General features: G+C 45.2%; 1 protein-coding gene across 1 annotated transcript in view; it reads left to right on the forward strand.

Annotated features, from left to right (window-relative positions):
* LOC117061016 (transient receptor potential cation channel subfamily V member 6-like) overlaps window positions 1-22,070 on the forward strand; it is a 71,717-nt gene that overhangs the window by 40,707 nt on the left and 8,940 nt on the right. Inside the window, exons 2-14 of the mRNA XM_033173677.1 lie at window positions 462-559; window positions 2,501-2,623; window positions 4,763-4,903; window positions 8,094-8,192; window positions 9,832-10,007; window positions 11,369-11,515; window positions 12,165-12,377; window positions 14,687-14,773; window positions 16,025-16,101; window positions 17,124-17,289; window positions 19,349-19,415; window positions 21,109-21,377; window positions 21,963-22,069. Coding sequence (XP_033029568.1) covers window positions 462-559; window positions 2,501-2,623; window positions 4,763-4,903; window positions 8,094-8,192; window positions 9,832-10,007; window positions 11,369-11,515; window positions 12,165-12,377; window positions 14,687-14,773; window positions 16,025-16,101; window positions 17,124-17,289; window positions 19,349-19,415; window positions 21,109-21,377; window positions 21,963-22,069 — 1,770 coding nt within the window. The remainder of the gene's footprint in view (window positions 1-461; window positions 560-2,500; window positions 2,624-4,762; window positions 4,904-8,093; window positions 8,193-9,831; window positions 10,008-11,368; window positions 11,516-12,164; window positions 12,378-14,686; window positions 14,774-16,024; window positions 16,102-17,123; window positions 17,290-19,348; window positions 19,416-21,108; window positions 21,378-21,962; window position 22,070) is intronic.

Below are 22,070 nucleotides of genomic sequence, written 5' to 3' on the forward strand. Positions count from 1 at the left end.
GATATCCCGCTTTTCACTACCCGAAGGAGTCTCAAAGCGGCTCACATTCTCCTTTCCCTTCCTCCCCCACAACAAACACTCTGTGAGGTGAGTGGGGCTGAGAGACTTCAGAGAAGTGTGACTAGCCCAAGGTCACCCAGCAGCTGCAAGTGGAGGAGCGGAGACGTGAACCTGGTTCCCCAGATTACGAGTCTACCGCTCTTAACCACTACACCACACTGGCTCTCTGAAAAACCTGCAGGCCTCTGGTTGAAGATCAACCATTGAAAGCAGGAGCCTCTTGGATGTAACTGTTGATACCTCTAGGGCCTTTTTTTTTTAGAGTTGTCTTACTGATAAATACAGTTGTCTTAGTTTCGAAAGGCAACTTTGCTGATGTGATGAGAAAAATCCTCCTCCATGGACCATGTGGGTTGTAATGCACATTATTCTGTATTTATTTTGCTTTCTGCTTGTTTCAGGATCTGGGAATCTCCCCTCCTCCTGGCTGCCAAGGAGAACGATGTCTCTGCCATTCAGAAGCTCCTTGCCAGCCACAGCTGTGACATTCACGAGAGAGGTATGGAATCTGTGCTGCTTGCCGTGTCCACATTGCCTGCTAAGATAAAGCACAAGGACATTGAGGGGAGGAGTAAAAGGGAGACAGTGATAGAAAATGAGTAATTGGGTTGAAGGATGGCTTCAGATGTAGCAGAAGGAACAGGAAGTATAAATGGCATGTGCTTCCTGGTCCTCCTAATACAAAACAAATTTGTTTTATTTATATACCGCTTAATGCCAAAATAGGCTTCTAAGCAGTTTTCAGCTATAAAAACCAATGACGCGAACTGCAAACGCCCATAATTAAAATACACAATATAATGTTTCACATCTCCTGGATCCAGAAAATACAGACATCACAACTGAATTAGGAGCACACATGTCTCTTGGGCAAGAGAGAGGCACTTGTGCTTTGGCCAGGAGATGTGGAAGAACACATCTAAAGTAGTTGCATGCCCACCTGATGGCCCATCTTAAACAGTGAAACAATGAGACATGACAACTTATATTTGGGTCAGACCAGGCCACAACTTTATTGACTACAGATGTAAGAAATTTGGCATAGGCATTGGGTAGAACCAACCATTTCTGGCCTGCCTGCCGGGAGGAATTAATTTGGGGGTCAACAGGAAGCGAGGGAGTTATTGACCTACATCAAGGAGTAACTCCAGGGGCGTCGCTGGGGAGGGGCGGTACGCCCCCAGTGACAGGGTGAAAAGCGGCGGGTGGGGGTGACAAGCGGCGGCCCCTCTTGCCACGCCGACGCGCCGACGCTCCCTCCCTCACTCAGCAGCCCCTGGAAGGGGTGCTTTCCGCTGCTTTTTTTCGGCGGGGGGGGTCGACCAGCGAGGGAGGGTGTCACGCTTGTCACCCCTCCTCGCTAGTCGACCCCCCCGCCGAAAAAACCCGCGGGGGGGGGGGCGGGGAAAGGAAGCAGAGCCGGGGCTTGAATGCAGAGCGCCGGCTCTGCTTCTTTTTTCCCCTTTCCGCCGCTTTTTTTTCGGCGGGGGGGGGGGGTCGACCAGCGAGGAGGGTGTCACGCTTGTCACGCCCTCCTCGCTAGTTGACCCCCCCCGCCGAAAAAAGCCTCGGAAAGGGGGAAATTCCCCCTTTCTGCACCCACGTGCGTCGTGACGTCATGATGACGTCACGACGCACGCGTCGTGCCCCTCCCCCAGGGGGGTTCCTCTGCGCTGCCGCCGCCCCCAGCAGCGCAGAGGCTAGCAACGCCACTGAGTAACTCCCGCACTGGATTGCACTTGGGGAGTGCTGTGGCCCCTGGGTGTCCGGATAGAAGCAGCTCCTCTGGATCCCTTTAACAGGATACACCATTTTTTGAGAGGCAAGCAGAGGCTACAACCTCCCCTCTGTCCAAGAGTACACCTACCCAATGCCTAAACCGCCAAAGCTGTGATGATTGCTCTGAGGATGGCGATAACCACAGGGCTGGAGCCAATTCACCAAGTGGGAAAATGCCAACGCGGTCCTGAATATGGCGACCAACAATGTCCATAGTTAGGTTGGTGAAAGCACAGTGCACCAATCAAGCAGGCAGGGATGGTGGGAGAGCCGTAGAAGAAGTGGCAGTTGACATAGGAACAGGCCCCCTTTCCCCCTTTTATTCTCAGAGCATGGACCCAAGAGAAGCCTGCAGGCCCCATTGGTCCGCCCTCTGGGAGTGGCCTGCCCCCATGTCTGCTCGCAATTTGCAAAGTTTGTGAGTGAGCAGAATCCTCTTTCTGGGCAGCAAATTAGGGTCAGGAGCCTTGCCCGCCGCCCATAAAGTGACCCAATGGGACCTCCATCCCCAGATCATGGCAGGTAGGAGGAGCACTGGCCTGCAATGGTGTCGGCCGGCAAGACTGAGAAGACTTCTCGTAACTTCTGTGGGCACCTTCAGCAGGTTGGCAGAATTGACAACATGGGGCCTCATATTCTCTATATCTGGTGGTTTCTCTAGGTGCTGTTGGGGAGACAGCTCTTCATGTAGCTGCCTTGTATAATAGCTTGGAAGCTGCCCAACTCCTGATAGATGCTGCTCCGGAACTAGTGAACGAGGCTATGACATCAGAACTTTACACAGGTAATTATTATTAGAGGCATCCATATCCTGCCGTTCAGTTCTGCAGTAAGCTCCCAAGGTGTCTCGCAGTATAAAACAGTAGTGAATAAAGCATTAATAGTCATGAGATCTATTAAATATAAAACTATGACAGCAGTCGGACCAAGTAGATATTTACTGAGAAAAATGTGTCTAAACCAAAGCCAGAATGGGTCGCCAGATCCATAACCTGGGCCTATAAAACCTTCCCCTCATGTCTGTCTCGTGCCCTTGTCCTCATGTCCTCATGCCCTTGTGAAGGCCAGTGTGTGTACAAAGACACTGTTAGGTGGAGCCCGTGCTTCAGATCCCAAGGATGCAAGGTTTAGGAGTGACTCATATTTAACCGAGCAGAAAAGCTAGAAAAGAAACTAACATGAGTGACTGGGATGCATTTCAACAACTATTTATGAAGCAATACATTACCATTGTCTGTGTGTAATAATTTAGTTATGTCTGACTTGGAACGGTGTCCCTCGGGAGATGGTGGACTCTCCTTCTTTGGAGGTTTTTAAGCAGAGGTTGAATGGCCATCTGGATGCTTTAGCTGAGATTCCTGCATTGCAGGGGGTTGGACTAGATGACCCTTGGGGTCCCTTCCAACTCTGCAGTTTGCCCTGCAAGTGAGTATTGGGTACATGTTCTAGGGTGCATATTTGGTTTTCGTGGGGCCGTGTTGCAGCCCAGTAGGCTGGGCTAGTGTTCTGTATGAATTGAATGTGCATCCTAGAATAGGATCTGTGTTAGGACTGGTGCTTTAAAACCTGTTCATGAATGACCTGGAAGTTAGGGGTTAGAATCATAGAAGTGTAGAGTTGAAAGGGACCATTCATCTAGTCCAGCTCCTTGCAGTGCAGGAATATTTTGCCCAATGTGGTGCTCCAACCCATAACCCTGAGATTAAGACTCTCATGCTCCGCCAACTGAGCTATCAGAGCTGGTTAAGGTCACTGACAGCTTACTCTTCCAAGGTTACCATGTGAATTTCATGACTGAGCTGGGATTTGAACCTGGGGCTCTATGGTCCAAGTCTAATGCTGTCCAATATACTCAACTGGCATATAACAGTAATACTTTGTATTTATATAGTTTAGACGCTTGAGGAATTGATTGTGCTTTGCAAATTCCAATAACCAGCTGCATGATTCATGCCTCCCAGATCAATGTGTAAATTGTAACAAAGGGTTGTTGTTTTTAGAATTTCATACTTTTGAAATTTCTGGCGGAGTTCTCTGCTCAAAAAACATTCAAATACATTTTATTTTTTTACAGATAGAATGCTTACTATGTGAGAAAACCTATTCAAAAATGAAAATTTAAATGAGAGTTATTTAAAATAACATTAATATGGAAACAGGACAAGAACAGACTTATAAATGGAGGTAGGGTCCAGAAATAGAATGATCATCCTATCTCTTTAATATATAGTGTTACGTCAATAAAGGTTTGAGAATCTAAATATATAGTGCTTTAAGGTGTTCTCAGAATGTTTGCAAAAGCCCTAGTGCAAAGATTGCTTCAGGTACTCGTAACAGTCTACTCAGAAGTCAGTCTCACTGAGTTCAATGAGACCTAGGATGCAATCCTTGAATAGAAATATGAGAGTTGTGCTGTTACTCCAAGGTTTGCAGCCTAAAAACTATAACCTCAAAAGTGGGTCAGTATAACAGCAGGATTTGAAACAGGGATTTCCCAGCCAAGCTCTTAGCTACAACATTACACTTGTTCCATCTTTGATGAAATGGTATCGGATAAATTCCAGATGGAATATAATAGCAGCAGAAACAGCACTCTTGAATATAAATGGTCAGAGGGAGAATATGAGCTGCTTAATTTATCGGTAATTAATTTTGCAGTTGCATTTGTCATTAAAATCAGCATTCATCAGCATTGCCTCAGGGTTTCAATACCCCTTTCTTCTGCAGGTAACTCAGATGAGCTTCTCTGAATGTAATCACTTGTCGTTGATGTCAGGCTCGTGTAAAGCATAACTTGCTGTTGTTCATCACTTATTTGGCCACAAAACTAGCTGGATTTGTGGGTCCCAATTTTCATTAGCGATACCTTTCTAGACTGTAGGAAATGGAGAACCTTATGTAAGCAGACATTTGTGTATTTCAGGGGAGACAGCTCTTCACATAGCTGTGGTGAACAAAAACCTAAAGCTGGTGAAAGCTTTGCTTGAGAAGGGGGCGGATATTAATAGCCCACGAGCCACTGGATACGTCTTCAGGCGCAGAAGTGACAACCTTATCTATTTTGGTATGTTTGGAGTCTGGATACTCTTCCCCTCACATTCTACTTTGCTGTCTGGAGGGATTTTTAAAAATGGAGAATTCTGTCACATGGGTCCCCACCGATAGCCGATATGCAAATGAACCCCCTCAGTAAGAAGTGGGCTGCAGTCTTGTGCCTCAGCCATCAACAGCCCACATTCTGAGTTGGCGATTACTTTGGAAACCAGTGTGTTTGAGGTGTTATGATGATGGAGGTTCTGTCTGTAGTGTTTGATCTGTGAAGGAACAACTCACACCTGCATACCCTCCAACTTTTCCCTGATGAAAGTAGGGATGTCCTATTCCATCATCATAATCTTCATCATCATTTTATCTGGGATGGTCTTCCTCTTCCACCGAGGGCGCAGCTTCAGGAGGGACGCACATGGAGCGATGAGGGAGGAAGGGGACACCCGCCTAGCCAGCCAGATCAGCCGAATCAACCCTGGCAATCAGTGGGGTGACAGATGTCGCAGCCAGATCACCCTCACATCCATAACTCCATATCCTCTAACGTTTCATGAAAATAGGGACGTCCTACCATAGCCTCCAACATTTCTCTTATGAAGGAAATGCGATCAAATCAGAAACTGGGACAGTTTCTGTAAATCCAGGACTGTCCCTGGAAAATAGGGACACTTGGAGGGTCCGCACCTGTCAGATCTTGCAAGCATGAAAGTGTAAACTGGCCCCAGGATGACTAGAAGCAAAGGAGGCCAGAACTCTTGGCGTATCTCTTTTTTTAACAATTGCGTAGAAGGGGGTTGGACTGGATGGCCCTTGTGGTCTCTTCCAACTCTATGATTCTAAGAGGGAATTCCACCAGGTACAGTTCTGCTCACCCTTGCTTAACAAGCATCACGAGATAAAGTGGCTAGACCTCTTATTATAGAAGACAGGAGTGATTCACAATGGACTCGTCAGATGGTGGTGATGCTGCTACCCACTGCTCCACTGGTACTGAGCACTATTGCTATGTGGGGGGGGGAATCCACTGGGGAACCTTGGTTGTCCTCCCCACAGACACCCCCGCAATGATGATGGCATTAAAATATCCTGAACAAAGGAGACCAAAAGAGAGAGGTTAATTGAAAATGTATTGTAAATCAGATCGGTAGTTGGGTTCCTATTGGGGAACCTTGGTTGTGTGGACTTGGAATCCATTTAGGGATTCAGGGTAGGGAGACTTCAGGAGACGCTGTGGTTGTGTGGTTGCTGGTTCTTCTTCAGGGCCAACCCAAGTCACTGCTTGAGGCAAACAAAGAGCAATATGGTACAATCAAGCATGCATTGGAATTCATGTCAGAATTGGGCACAGCTGGTCATGAATATAACACAGCCCAAGCCGGATGAGGGCACATTTATATGGTGTAAATTGTACTCCCAAACACCCACCTGCATTACCTCTGTTTTTACAATAAAGTAAACTGGCGTTATGCTCATACTGCCGCAGGAGGCAGAAAGGTGCCAGAGACTAAGAGGCCACTTAGAAAGGTGACATATGAGATGGGAGCTTCCTCGCTCACAGATAAATGGGACTTATCTGCCCACAGAAATTTGGTCTTTGAAAATTCCAGTGCGGGTTGACCAGAACCTCAGTTTCTGGGCCAAAATGTGGATCAGGACTTGGCTAACCAGCATCTCTTGCACTTCCTGAATGTTTGGATGCAGTTTGTTGCACAAAAGAAGTGTCAAAATGTGTTTTAAAATGCATTCATTTACAATTTTTAAAAAGAGAAAATAAGATTAAAATACATAAAGAAATGTGGGATTTCACGCAGATTATTATTATTTAAAAAGGGGGGGGGGAGATGGAGCAGACTTATAGATGCATATGAAATTGATACAGACCTGAGAGAGACTTATCTCTAGATATAGCTTTGCTGTGTAAATATGCCCTTAGCCGTTGCAATGTTCTTCAAAATTCCCTTGCAGTTCTGATAAAATGTTGCTCTAGCCCTTTAACAAGCTGTTTCATCTCCCAATTCCCTTGTCCGTGGCGGTGTATTTTTATTCAGAAGCTTTCTTTTCCTTCACGAACTGAATCTCCAGCCAATGTAAATCAGAATTTCCCAGCTGACTTCACTAGAGCTGAGGATTTGCCCTGCAATGCTTAGATGGATCCCCAGTTACCTGTTTCAGGCAGTAATTAAACCATGCTTAGTAGATCAACTTTCAAGCATTTTGGTAATGAGCCTTCATTAATTTTCACTCGGAATAAATTGTAACACTCCAGAGACAGTGCATGAAGAAGGGGACAGGCGTTCTCGTAATTCTGCCTCCTTTATCTAGTCGCTCTCACTCAAACAGAGTTCCAGCCCTCAGCGTCCAGTCTCAAAGGATATTTGGTCTTTCTTTTATACCGCATAGGTCACAGTTTAATTAGAGGGAGGAGTGAAGGGCATTTACCTTCCTGTGAAATTGATTTTGTAATCTCTTGAAACCCCCAGAAGTGTTGACTTCTTGAAACGAGATAAAATGGTCTAGATGGTTGACATTTCATGTTTGCTGAAGTTGTTAACTCCATGTTGTATTCAACAAGGGACTTGCCAACCAAAATTAAGTGGAGTTTTTAGGCGCACTTGCCCGTACAGTCGTACCTGTGGTTACGATTGCTTCAGGTGGTGTCTGTCATGGGATACGAATGCGCCGAACCTGGAAGTACTGGAACGGGTTACTTCCGGGTTCGGCAATTCACGCATGTGCAGACGCGCAAAATGACGTCACATGCATGCGCAGAAGCGCCAAATTGCGCCGTGCACATGCGCAGATGTGGCGCTTCAGGTTGCGGACCTTTCAGGTTGAGAGCGGGGCTTCGGAACAGATCCTGTTCGCAACCAGAGGTACCACTGTATTGTGATATCACAGCCCAGACTACTGTAGCAGCAATTCCTTCGACTTAAGGAACCCTGTGTAATATAGTTCTGTAGGAGGGGCGGGATCGGAATCTCTAACAGAAGTCTCATCACTCTCGTGAAGCTAACCATTCTCAGTAAACTGGGCAATTCACCATGTGCTGGTGTTACAAGCCAAGTAAATGGTATGCACAAGTAAATATGCCTGTGTGTTAGCTATGCCACCCATTCTTTCCCTTTAAAAAATGAACTGTTGGAAATCTGGCATGGTGCCCCTGCTACTCCTCCCTTTTTTAAACCCCTGGTTGTTTCTTTCCTCAGGGGAACACATTCTATCTTTTGCGGCCTGTGCTGGGAGCGAAGCAATTGTGCAGCTGCTCATTGAAAATGGCGCCAACATCAGAGTGCAAGACTCCTTGGGTACGGCATCTGCGACGAACCTTGGGGGGATTCATGCTGGAGAAGAGTGTGGCCCCGTAGTCCCACTCCTGCATAGTCCAATGTCTATTCTCTGCCATCCGTGTTGGGATACAGAAGTAAATGGCCATTCCTGGGGCAGCAAGAAGCAGGACCCCAAATGATGGGATCCTGAGCATTGTAGGCCAGTGTTCTTTGGTAGTTTCTTGTAGAGGAAGCCCAGTTCATTATATAATCTGTATAATCTAACGATAAAGCCTTGGAGTGACTGGACAGCAGGTGTGTGGCTAAGACCATAAGAAGAGACTTCTGAATCAGGCTAGCGGCCCATCAAGTCCAGCATCCTGTTCTCACGGTGGCCAACCTGAGGGAAACTCTCAAGCAGAACCTGACCACGTCACTGCGGGACATGGGGGGGGGGCTTGTCACATGCACATGATGTCACACGTGTGATGTCACATACATCGGAAGGAGGCTGCGAGGCCTAGTGGGGCCCTCTGCCACCGTGGGGAGGACCCCTGAGGCCTGCCACAACCACATGGAGGCCCAGCCCCTGAAGATTGGGGGGAGCTTGCCCCATCCCCACATACTTGGAGGGGGGCATGAGGTGTCCTCAGTCCCATAGAATTGGCGCCTATGCCTGATATTCACCTTTTCTCTAAAATTCCCCAAATACTGCAACATTTCCTCAGAGGGAAGGTGCTCCATCTTCCTTGAACATTTTGGTTGCCCTGGGTATGTTTGAATTCCTCACACACACCAAAACAAACACCCTTCCAATGTAGAATCCATGTCTTAGGGAAGATTGAGCCTAGGTTTCTCCCTGACATACTGTTTTTCTATGTGCAAGGAGGGCTTATTATCTATTGTTTGTTATCTATCATCTCTGTCTGTCTGTCTGTCTGTCTATCCTAATTTCAATCCCGCTCTCGCTCCCAAAGGAATCCAAAGGCTTATGGGAGGTCTATAGTCCAGGAAAAGCTTTACCACTTGATTCCACTACAGTCATACCTCTAGTTACGATAGCTGCGGGTTGTGTTCGTCACGGGATACGAATGCGCCAAACCCAGAAGTACCGGAACGGGTTACTTCTGGGTTCGGCAGTTTGCGCATGCGTAGAAGCGCCGAATCACACTTTGCGCACATGCACAGACGCGGCACTTCATGTTGCGTTCTGCTCATGTTGCGAACAGGGCTCCGGAACGGATCCCGTTCGCAACCAGAGGTACCACTGTAATTATGTAAAACTAGTTTTAATAACCAAGCTATAGGATTAGAAAAATCATAGACTAGTTGTAGCTTGACTCACCACATTGGTGATTACATATTTCAGCGTTTCCTGTCAGAAATACTACAGTTCAACAGCGAGAGTTACTGTTTGATTCTGCTGTTCATGGATCTTTTTTTCTGTAAGGCTCTTTATAGGAAAAGGAAAAACCCAGGCCCATAGCCTGGCAAAAAACTTTATTGATGAATCTGTCCACAGCATAAGAACTATGTGCCTCATTTTTTGATGCTGGCCTCTTCTTTCAGCAAAGCTGCCAAGATTGCTAATGAGACAGAACAGAGGCCATTGGTCGCCTATAAAAGTCTCCTCAGGATATCAGAATGATTCTTATTTTCCCACTTTGTGCTATTGCAGGTAACACTGTCCTCCACATCTTGGTTCTCCAACCAAACAAAGCATCTGCCTGTCAAATGTACAATCTGTTTCTTCGCTACAACAAGGAAGAGAAGGAGCTGGTGGGCCTGGACTCGGTCCCCAACAACCAGGGGCTCACTCCCTTTAAGCTGGCTGGTGTTGAGGGCAACACAGTGGTGAGTAAATGAGTACGCAGCCATATCCTGCTGCAGTCGTAGCTGTTGGTTTCTGCTGTGTTGTGTTTTTGTTTTAATGTATTTATATCCTCCTTTGTCAAAGCCACTTAAGGCTTTAAAACTGACGAGTCACATAACAAAACTAAAAATGCAGCGATCATTAATATATTAAAACAGAATGGACCACCTCATGATTCATATTCTACAGTTTACAGACACCTTAGATGCCATGGAGCTAGCCACACATTTGAATACTTGAACACTGGTGAGACTGTAGGACCATCCGTGAGTGAGTGCTGTGCTGTGACCCCTAAACCCAACTGAACTTCTAGGCAGGCCCCACAAATAACCCAGAGAGGCATTTTAAATAAAAGGACACATTCTACTCATGTAAAAACACACTGATTCCCGGACCATCCGTGGGCCGGATTGAGAAGGCGTTTGGGCCACATCTGGCCCACGGGCCTTAGGTTGCCTGCCCCTGTTCTAGGCACACCTGCAGAGGAACTGTGCATTTCCTGAACTTGTCTGACCAAGCTCAAGAGATGCTTCCTGAGCTGACTGAGCACTAGCCCAGACAATGTTCCTTTATATATCCTTTGTAAGACAGTGTGAGTAGTAAAAGCCCCATGTCCCACGACCCTCTTTTTCCTGGGATGAATATTCATTAAACTTTGTAGAGAAGACCACAGTGCATCTCTGGTGAAACTGCTGGAGGAAGTGCTGTAAAAAGCAAAGGACTGCACAATGAACAAACCATGCATTCTGGTGTGGGTGGGTTGATTCAACCCCTGTGAGCTGCTCTTGATATGGGCAGCTGTCTGTGTGGCTGAGCACTCAACCACCTAGCAGCAACCACCATATTGGACAACATATTAACTGGGCCAACGAAATTGCAGCAGGAAGAGCATTTATGGGTATGAAAAAGCAAAATAAATGAGTTGTTGTTGACATATTGAATTAGCTTTTTATGAGAATGGAACTAAGCCCCAAGAAAATATACGGTTGGAGGCATGAGCTCTGGCAGTAGGACTACAACTCCTCTCATCCCTGACCATTGACTATGCTGGCTGGTGGGAGTTGTAGTCTGATATCTAGAAAGCACCATGTCAGCTACCCCCGAGCTATGGTTGGAAAAATGATTTAGATACAATGAGATTTCTGCCAATATAACTGCACTGAGGTTTATTCTATGATTATGTACATTCTTTCCCTATGGTATTGAATTTTCCTGAATCTTTTATAGAAAAAGAGGGAGAGAAATTGTGCTGCAGGGGGTCATGGGGTTACTGCACAATCTGTAGCAACCACCTTGACATGGGTCTAGTCTAACTGATAATTTTTTTCTTCCCAATAACCAGATGTTCCAACATTTAATGCAAAGAAGAAAGCACATCCAGTGGATGTTTGGGCCTTTGACATCCACCTTGTATGACCTCACGGAAATTGACTCCTGGGGTGATGATCAGTCGCTTCTGGAGCTCATTGTCACCACCAAAAAGAGAGAGGTATTTGTTACACTAACCTACCCTCCAGCATTTCTACAATGAAAATAGAGACGCCCCCTCCAACATTTCTCTGATGAAAATAGGGATGTCCAACACTATTTTTCTAGAAAAACGGGTGCTGGAACTTACCATGAGTGCCCCCCTTGTTCTCTTATAATGGCAATGGTGCCCACCTGAGAGATGCCGGAACTGAGTTACTGTGAGGTCTGGCTGAAAAAAAGCTCTGGGGACTTCCTATCCTAACATTTCTCTGACGAAAATAGGGAAATCTTAAGGAAAAGCAGAACATTCATGCATTAGAGCAGAAACTGGGGTGGCTTCTGTAAATCCGGGACTGTCCCTGGAAAATATGGACACTTGGAGGGTCTGCACTAAATTTATCTAGAACAAGTAGCTTTCAAGTGACCTTCTAGAAAGCTCTGTTTGTTTGTGGTTTTCTTGGCAGCTTATACAGGCTCCTCAGTGAGGAAGGATCAGTAATGGCATACAAACTTTTCTGAGATTGGGGAGATTTTCCTCCAGCACTGAGCTTCCTATGAGTAGCCACAGGGGGGTGTATTGTTTTTTTCTGTCCTTGAGGATTGTTTACTTGTGGGTGTGTCTTCTCCTTAGGGAAGAGAATGACAAAAGCCTGCTTTATACTCTCCAGGCTCGGCGGATTCTAGACCTTACCCCTGTGAATGAGCTGGTAAGCCTGAAGTGGAATAAATATGGAAGGCCGTATTTTTGCATCTTGGCCTTATTCTACGTCTTGTACATGATTTGCTTCACAATGTGTTGCGTCTACCGGCCTCTGAAAGAACGGCGCTGTAACAAAACAAATGAAAGGGATAACACAATCTACGTTCAGAAACTTTTGCAGGTAAATCCTCACTCAACTTGAGTTTATTAAGGATGCAGAAGTCATCTGCAGTTTCCACCGCCAGGAGGAAATTAAAAAAGACGCACTGATGGCCTCAGATAGGTATCCCAGATATAGCAAGTTAGAGAGGAAATGGTGAATTATTGCACAGTTAGAAAGAACCCTAATTAGTTGTTTATTTACCCAGCAATTATATGTAAGTTCCTCTGCATTCAGTGGGATTTGCTCCCATATGTGTGCGTGGGTTTGCAACATGAGGAACAATGATGACCAAAAAACCTGGCACAATGCACAGCAGGAAGCTATTCAATAGTTTAGTGGGAATCATAGAATTGTAGAGTTGGAAGGAATCCTGAGGGTCATCTAGTCCAACGACCTAAAACTCAGGAAAGTATGATTCGAAAGATGCCCAACAGTGAGCTGGTTTGTTGTTTGAATTGGGAACATGATGAGCCCCAGTTAAAATAAAGTACAGTCAGTTCTCTCCACCTTAATTGGAGAAATACACAGAGAGACTGTTTGTGGAAAAACTGTAGCACAGTGGTAGAACTCAGAAGAGGGATAGATGATTCTGGTTAACAGTTTGGAAACTAATGTGGCCATCTGAATCTGGGGAAAGTCCCGGAATAGGAACAACGTACACATTACTGGGGGACGCGGGTGGCACTGTGGTCTAAACCACAGAGCCTAGGGCTTGTCGATCAGAAGGTTGGCGGTTTGAATCCCTGTGACGGGGTGAACTCCTGTTGCTTGGTCCCAGCTCCTGTCAACCTAGCAGTTCAAAAGCACGTCAAAGTGCAAGTAAATAAATAGGTACCACTCTGGCAGGAAGGTAAATGGCGTTTCCGTGCGCTGCTCTGGTTCGCCAGAAGCAGCTTAGTCATGCTGGCCACATGACCCGGAAGCTGTACGCCGGCTCCCTTGGCCTATAGAGCGAGATGAGCGCCACAACCCCAGAGTCATCCGCGTCTGGACCTAATGGTCAAGGGTTCCTTTACCTTTACCGTTACACATTACTGGAGCTATGTAGGCCTACAGTTGGGCTGAACTGCAGAAGCTTGAGGTGCAGCACTTTGCACCCAGTTTTTTTGTGGCACCCACTAGGTGGCTGTGAGCTTCCTTGTTGCCCATGCTACATCCTTAAATCTCTGGTTGTTTCTTTACTACGTGTATCTCATGCCCTGCAACATTTCTCCATTGAAAATAGGGATATCCTAAGGGAAAAAGGGGCATTCCGGGTTCAAATCAGAAACCAGGATAGCTTCTGTAAATCCTGGACTGTCCCTGGAAAATGGGGACACTTGGAGAGTCTGGTATCGCTGTGATGGCTGGAACTATCAAGTGTTAGTACAGAGGCTGCTGACGCCGAACTCCAATCCTGTTTACACAAGTGCGCTAGTGATTCTTGAGCTTGTTTCATTGCTCTCGTGCTGAGTTTTTTTTCTTCCTTTAGGTTGTTTCAGGACCTCTGTGTCCCGCCCCACCCCACCCCCTTTTTGGGATCTGAGAAGCCCAGTAACTTCTACAAAAGCACCATGCTTATTATGTTCTCTGTTATAATTTTGCTTCCAAGCAACCTTGAAATATTTATTTTCAATCTCCTAAGTGCAAGTATCAGCACTTAATGTGCAGGATGTGAGGGGGTTGAAGCCTGTTCTCTTTTTAAAGACAGGCAGACTTGAGTTGCCCCAATTAATTCCCCCCCCCCCAAATTGCTTCAAATGGTTGTTAAGTGGCTCACTTAGTTTGGAGCTGGAATATGTATGAAAGATGCCTGGCAATTAGATGCCATTTTCAGACACAACTGGAAGTCATTTTAGTATTAGTCCAGGGAATTGTACGGTAATACAGAGGCAAGGCTGGCTATTGAGTCCAGGTTCCTAAATGCCCCCCCCCTTTATTCTTCTAGATTTTACTGAACAGGATATGAGCAATCAGATGTGGAAAATCCATCTGAGAGTGTGATGATTTAATTCCTTGTTTAATTGGGCTGAAAGTCTTGGGGTGGATACTAGTATGCTAATTATTCCACCATGTGCATTTCTACAAAAACATGTTCAAATAAAAACATACCATACTGGTTCTGGAAAATGCACAGGCTATGGCTTTGCTAGAAGAGACTCCCAAACTGAGGAGTGAGGCTAAGGCATTGGTGGTGTACTTAAGAAAACAATTGTGGTGGAACATTCTGAATCTGTTCAAGATTAGATCTGAGTTCAGAAGGCTATAGGTTTGATCAATAAGTTTACCTCTTAACTATATGATACTCCTAACTGTATGGATTATGTCCCCTCCCCCTTTCTTCTCAGGAATCTTATCTTACCCCTGAAGATGACCTCAGGTTGGTGGGCGAGCTTATCACTGTTATTGGAGCCATAGTGATATTGATTCTGGAGGTAAGAAAAGTACTTTTCACTTCTGAGTCCTTGTGTGAAATGAGCGAGCATTAGTTTCCAAGTATTTTAAATACAGTGGTATTGGGGGGAAACGGTACTCATTTAAGCTATTGCTAAGCCCACCAATATCTTTGGGGGGGGGGAGAATGCGCTGTTGTCCCAAAGAAGCAGCAGGTGTTAGTTGTTAACTTAATTCTTACAGCTAGGATGGAATCAGCTGGCAAAGGGAAAAATAAGGAAGGACTTTTGGGGTTGCTGAGTGGTTGAAACAAATCTAGAAGACACAGAGAACAATGAAACTTACCCATCTTTGTAAGATTCAGAGGGTGACAGGAGAAGCTAATACTCTTTACTTCAGACTGAATTCACACACACACAAACATGAATGATTCACAACATTAACCAGAATGTTGTAACTGGCACACAGGCCATGATCTAGAGGAGGTTAACAGGGTTTGAACCGAACAAGTGCACGAGCCGCCATTGAAGTCAGTGGAATGACGACTGTTGATACTCCTAGGTCAATGTTGTATGGAGAAAGAATGAAGAGAGTTGTCTTTATCAGATGTTAGGCATTCACTTTGACATACAGTGGTACCTTGGTTCTCGAACTTAATCCGTTCCGGGAGTCAGTTCGACTCCCGAAACTGTTCAAAAACCGAGGCGTGGCTTCCAGTTGGCTACAGGAGCTTCCTGCGCTCAAGCGGAAGCCGTGTTGGACGTTTAGCTTCCGAAAAATGTTTGCAAACCGGAACACTTACTTCCGGGTTTGCGGCGTTCAGGAGATGATTTGTCCAGGAGCCAAGCCGTTCGAGTACCAAGGTACCACTGTATTCATGTTTCTCTCCTTAAACTAATTCAATCTAATTATAAACAAACCTGAAACAGTCGTAGTCCATGGTGTGGCAGGTTCAGTAGAAAGGCTCCATGCCTCAAGCCTATCCAGCAGTCATTGTATTTGACTTGGGTGCTCTTTGTCCAATGAGTATCTTATTTGTGGCTAATAGTCACTTTTCTTATGATGATTGCTTCATAACTTCCAGGACTGAGCTCTAGCATTTAAAAATGGTTCGGGAGATCTTTGGGAACCCGGGTGCAAGATTGCTAGGCCCGATTTCAGTCTAGGCACCTGTTTTTTTCCCTTTGCAAATAAATGGATGGATATCTAAAATGTTCAGCAATCTGTTTTGGGTTTTTCCCCCCCTCAAAAAAAAATAAAGCACATTTTTGATCAGTGGCTCTTTGTCTCAGATTCCAGATATCTTCAGAGTTGGCGTCACCAAATACTTTGGGCAAACTATCCTCGGAGGACCTTTCCATGTCATCATGTAAGGTTCCTTTCTAGCTGGTTTATGATTGTGGGTGGAAGTGATAAAGACCTATGAATCAGAAAGGCTCTGGGAGAGGGCTGGTGTTCATTTCCTTTTTAAAAATATGTTTTTATTAAATTTAAAGGAAAAAGCAAAATTTCCATATATACTCTTAAATACATAATTTTCTTTTCCCCCACCCCAATTTCCTATCCCTTTTCCCATGGTGATTTTATTTTCTCCCCCTTTTCTGTACCCTGTCTTCTGTCTCTTATATCATAATGATATTACAGTAAGTCCTAATTCTTTCTGTTGCCTGTGCTTCGAATCCTGCTTGCGAATTCATCATACTATAACATCTCTTCCATTCTTCCACAAAGCTGTCATCATTAAGTTCTCTTTATTTTAGCTGTTAACTTTGCCATTTCTACATAGTCCATCACCTTGCTTATCCATTCTTCTTTTGTAGGAGTTTCTTCTTCTTTCCATTTTTGAACTACCAACACTACTTACTACTACTACTACTACTACTACTACTACCACTACTACTACTACTACTGCTGCTGCTGCTGCTGCTGCTGCTACATTTATTTATACCCCACCCATCTGACTGGGTTTTCCCAGCCACTCTGGGTGGCTCACAACAGAATATTAAAAACATGATAAAACACCAAACATTAAAAACTTCCCTAAACAGGGTTGCCTTCAGATGTCTTCTGCATTCCACCAGGCAGGCGCCACAGCTGAGAAGGCCCTCTGCCTGGTTCCCTGTAACCTCACTTCTCACAGTGAGGGAACAACCAGAAGGCCCTCGGAACTGGACCTCAGTGTCTGGGTTGGATGATGAGGGTGGAGACGCCCCTTTAGGTATACTGGGCTGAGGCCATTTAGGGCTTTAAAAGTCAGCACCAACACTTTGAACTGTGCTCGGAAACCTACAGGGTTTCCTTGCTGCTGTTGTGTAGCATACATAAACAACTCGATCATCTTTTAGGGGACTATAACATTTCCACTCTCCTTTGCTATTTCTCCCTGTGCAGTATCACATACGCCTGGATGATACTGGTGACCATGGTGATGCGTCTCACCAGCACAAACGGAGAGGTGGTCCCCATGTCCTTTGCTCTGGTGCTTGGCTGGTGCAACGTTATGTACTTCGCACGAGGGTTTCAGATGCTGGGGCCCTTCACTATCATGATCCAGAAGGTCAGTAAGCAATCAGTGATCCATTGAGGAAGTAAGAGGCCGCAATGCATCAGTGTGTCTTGGATGAAACACCGTGACTGCCTAAGTAGTGTACTTCACTTTCGAAATTATTTTGTGGGTCTTTGGGCCGTAATAAAGACCCACAAAACAATATAGAAAATTCTTTCCAGTAGCACCTTAGAGACCAACTGAGTTTGTTCTTGGTACGAGCTTTCGTGTGCATGCACACTTCTTCAGATACACACAACAAAACAATGTTTGTCTTTTTAGCCTGTGTCTCTGCCACCCAAAGTTGCATGAGATCACATGCTAGCTACTCAGGGGAAGCTCTTGAGCTAGGAATGTGTGAAAGCTTGCTCCTTTATCTCCACGGATAGATGTGATTTCTGCAATGCAGGCCTGGATTTGTCGTTTTAATTATTATTTGCAGCTAGCTTAATTGTACCACCTGGACCCTATTTAAAAGCGCAGAAAGCAATAGTAATGCTCAATAATTGTTGCACATCACATGCAATTGGCTTAATTACATGACAGTTTGTGTAACCACTTCTCACCTCCCCGCAACTCCAGCCAGAGATAATGATATCAAAAACACTGCCTGTTCAGGATCACTTATCTGCAACAGCATGTTGCTTCCCCCCTGGAAGTGCAAAATCACCCATCCCTGTCCCACAGTGAGTTGGGGGGTGGGGGTGGAATTCCCTTGGGAGGCAGGGATCAGGGATAGAGAGCTCCCTCGAAGATGGGAGAGGCCTGTGGGTGTTTTCTCCTTTCTGGACTGCTGGTAAAAGTAAAAACACTGCCAGGGTAGTGATGCCGACAGCATCTTTCTCCTTTGGGATCATGGGGTTGTAATGATCCTCAGTGTAAAAAGCACCTCTACGCTGACAAGAAAAAAAGAGGGGTCTCATGGGCATCTCACCTCTCTGAAGGAGTATTCCACCACCTGGTACCTCGGCCATCCTCTCTAAGGTGATTTGCCTCTCTGGGGGAGATGGAATAGCGGGTAGATGACAGTGGGCATTGTGCCCTATAAGCATTCCCTTTGAATGCATCTCTAGTCTGTATAAACTGGCAATACAGTCATACCTTGGTTCTCGAATGCCTTGGTACTTGTACATTTTAGCCCCCAAACCCCAAAAACCCAGTTTTTGAATGTTTTTCAGAAGCTGAATGTCCGACACAGCTTTCGCTTGAGTGCAGGAAGCTCCTGCAGCCAATTGGAAGCTGCACCTTGGTTTTCGAATGGTTTCGGGAGTCGAATGGACTCCTGGGATGGATTAAGATTGAGACCCAAGGTTCCACTGTAGATTCACCGCAAATGAAAATAAGGGACCCCTGACCATTAGGTCCAGTCGCAGACGACTCTGGTGTTGCAGCACTCATCTTGCTCTATAGGCTGAGGGAGTCGGCGTACAGCTTCCGGGTCATGTGGCCAGCATGACTAAGCAGCTTCTGGCGAACCAGAGCAGCACATGGAAATGCCGTTTACCTTCCCACCGGAGTGGTACCTATTTATCTACTTGCACTTTTGACGTGCTTTCAAACTGCTAGGTTGGCAGGAGCAGGGACCGAGCAACGGGAGCTCACCCCATCGCAGGGATTCAAACCGCCGACCTTCTGATCGGCAAGCCCTAGGCTCTGTGGTTTAACCCACAGCACCACCCGCGTCCCTGATTCTACATAGAATCAGACAATTGGATCACATCAGACGGTGAATGCTGGTGGATGGCGGGCATCCCTCTCCCTGAGCTTCTCCTGAGATTAGCACTAGTGTAATATGGTCTGATGTAGAAATGTGAAGGCCCCCTACAAACCCAGAAACATAAGAGGAATGTCCCCCAATTTTCTTATTATTTCCAGTTTTTCAAAAGCTGGACAGATGGGGGTGGGGGACTGCTTCCACCTCCATTTACCTGTATTCTTTACTAGGCCTTCACATCTCCTGTCTGATCCCAAAGGGTTCTTGTCTGCTCTAGCCGTCTGTTCCTCGTGTCAAGGATTGTGCGTGAGAGGAGTTGCTTCTCATTACTGTGTGTTCTTGTGTTTACATGTGCAGATGATATTTGGAGACCTTATGCGCTTCTGCTGGCTGATGGCAGTGGTGATCCTTGGCTTTGCCTCTGGTAGGTGACATGTTCCAGGCTGTTCCGGAAAAGTCTGATGATTGTTTGTATTCACATATTGCAGATGGAGGATAACGGGTGCCCTGTATCAGCTGAGCTAAAGCCAGAGAAGCCCAAGAAAGATGGTCCTTGGCTGTGGACTGTCCAAGTTCTAGAAGCCTGTGTGCCATAATCTTCTATCTACAGAATAACTATTAAATTAAAATAAAATAGCACCCAATCTCTAAAATAAATGAGAGTTAAGTTAAATAAATGTTGAATAATGTACACCATACATGATGCATTGGAGAATTTAAATGCAAATTTGTACCCTATAAAATACTATAACAATTGTAATAATTACTCAGTGTTTTTATGATGAGCCAAGTCTTTGTAGAATGTGATCCAAGTCTTTGCTTGTAGAATGACTGGTTCTCATGCAACAAATTTCCCCTCCTCTTGGAGCAGACTTGAGGGGGGCATGGGAGGGGGCAGAAGAGGGACTGGATATTCCATTGCACAAGTTGTAATAATGACATAATGACTTTGTTGGAAGCCAAGCTTGCAGGTTCGAACCCCATATGGGACAACTGCATATTCCTGCATTGCAGGGGGTTGGACTAGACTAGAGGGTTGCTTCCAGCTCTAATATTATTCTGTGCACCCTAACTAACTTAACATTGCTTGATTTTCGATGGTATCTGGCAGTGGCAATTTGGCCATCTTGTCTGTGTCATTTAGAAATGAAATATCACAGAATAAAGTTTAAAATGCTCTCCAAGATCCTCTGCTGCTATTATTTATGTGAGGGCTCACAACCTTTTGAGGGCAAATGGGCACATTTGAACATTTTGAGAGGGTGCTGTGGGCAACGGTAATAAAACAGCTGCTGCAGAGTGTGGGCATCAGTCACCAAATGTGGATCTTTTCAGAGTTGAATACATCAATTTTTTACTCAGGTCCTGCTTCAAGGAGCTTAGAATCCAAACGTCAGCAGTTGATGGAGACAACTGAGGGAAGGTGGGGGGGGGGGTGAATAAAAGATGAATATGAGGAAATGCAAGTATGCATGACCAGGTATTGTTTTACTTGGTTGTAAAAGCTGCAGCTGCAATCATTTGCACACTGCCCTGGGGAAAGAGCCTGACTACATATTACACTCACTTCATGTAGGCAACCACACAATATATTTGCCTACTAAGAATTCTTAGTGCTCCGTGCCTTCAAGCAAGAAAAAAATGAAAAGGGGAGAAGCTTTGATTTCACAACTGTTAACACCCGTGCATTCTGGGAGGGTCTTCCATTGGATACATAGAGCAGTGTTTTTCAACCTTTTTTGGGCAAAGGCACACTTGTTTCATGAAAAAAATCACGAGGCACACCACCATTAGAAAATGTTAAAAATTTAACTCTGTGCCTATATTGACTATATATAAAGTAATTCTCTTGAATTTTTCAATTTTTCCCATGGCACACCAGGCAACATCTCGCGGCACACTAGTGTGCCGCGGAACAGTGGTTGAAAAACACTGACATAGAGTGCAAGGGTGAATGAGCAGCATCCCTTAAGAAAGCGAGAGGAAATCTAAAGCTATGCAACATTGCCCAGAATAGGCAAATGACCTAAAGATCCCCTTCACATATGACACGTTATGCATGGGCCAATATTGATGCAAGGAGTATCTGACTCTTTTTCTTCTTCTTTCTTTTCCAGCGTTTTATATTATCTTCCAAACAGAAGACCCTGATGAGTTGGGCCACTTCTACAACTACCCCATGGCACTTTTTAGCACTTTTGAACTCTTCCTGACTATCATTGATGGACCTGCCAACTACGAAGTGGACTTGCCTTTCATGTATGGGATCACATACTCTGCCTTTGCTGTCATCGCCACTCTCCTTATGCTCAACTTGCTCATTGCCATGATGGGGGACACCCATTGGCGCGTGGCCCACGAACGGGATGAACTCTGGAGAGCCCAGGTGATTGGTTGATGCTTTGTCCTGTTAACTAAAGGTGATGGTTGACCCCTTTCCCTGAGCTCATTGCGTTGTTTATGTTTACAACTGTCTAATAATTAATTCTCTATATATTAAATTTGTATTTGGCACTTCCTCCTGAAGGAGCCATGAGCATGGGCATAAAAATGCAAATAACGTATTCAAATCTGAATTTTAATTTGTTGTAATTATAACCAACCTTGGAACCAACTGGTGAGTGGTGATTCATGCATTCAACAATAATAACAACAGCAGCAGCAGCAGCAACAACAACAACAACTGATAATTTTATTGTTTAATTCTTTTTTGTAAATTGCTTCGAGGTTTTTTAAAAAAATCAAATGCCATATAAGTTGTATGAAGAAAATAAAATCAAATAACATTAGGCAAAATGGCAGACAAAAATGCTGGACTTCCTTTTTTTAAGTAAACTAATGTGGAATTGAAGTGAATTTAATAATGGAAAAATGAGAAATTGAAATTGACTGAGGGGATGTTTGCTCTCTTTCCCTCTCCCTCCATTGAAGCTGTGTAATGACCCATCTTTTTCAAACTTGTGTGTTTCAGGTTGTTGCAACTACTGTCATGCTAGAGCGCAAACTCCCACAATGCCTCTGGCCTCGGTCTGGGATCTGGGGGCAGGAGTATGGGCTGGGCGACCGGTGGTATCTCAGG

This window comes from Lacerta agilis, chromosome 16, assembly GCF_009819535.1.
Source record: "Lacerta agilis isolate rLacAgi1 chromosome 16, rLacAgi1.pri, whole genome shotgun sequence".
Lineage (NCBI taxonomy): Eukaryota > Metazoa > Chordata > Lepidosauria > Squamata > Lacertidae > Lacerta > Lacerta agilis.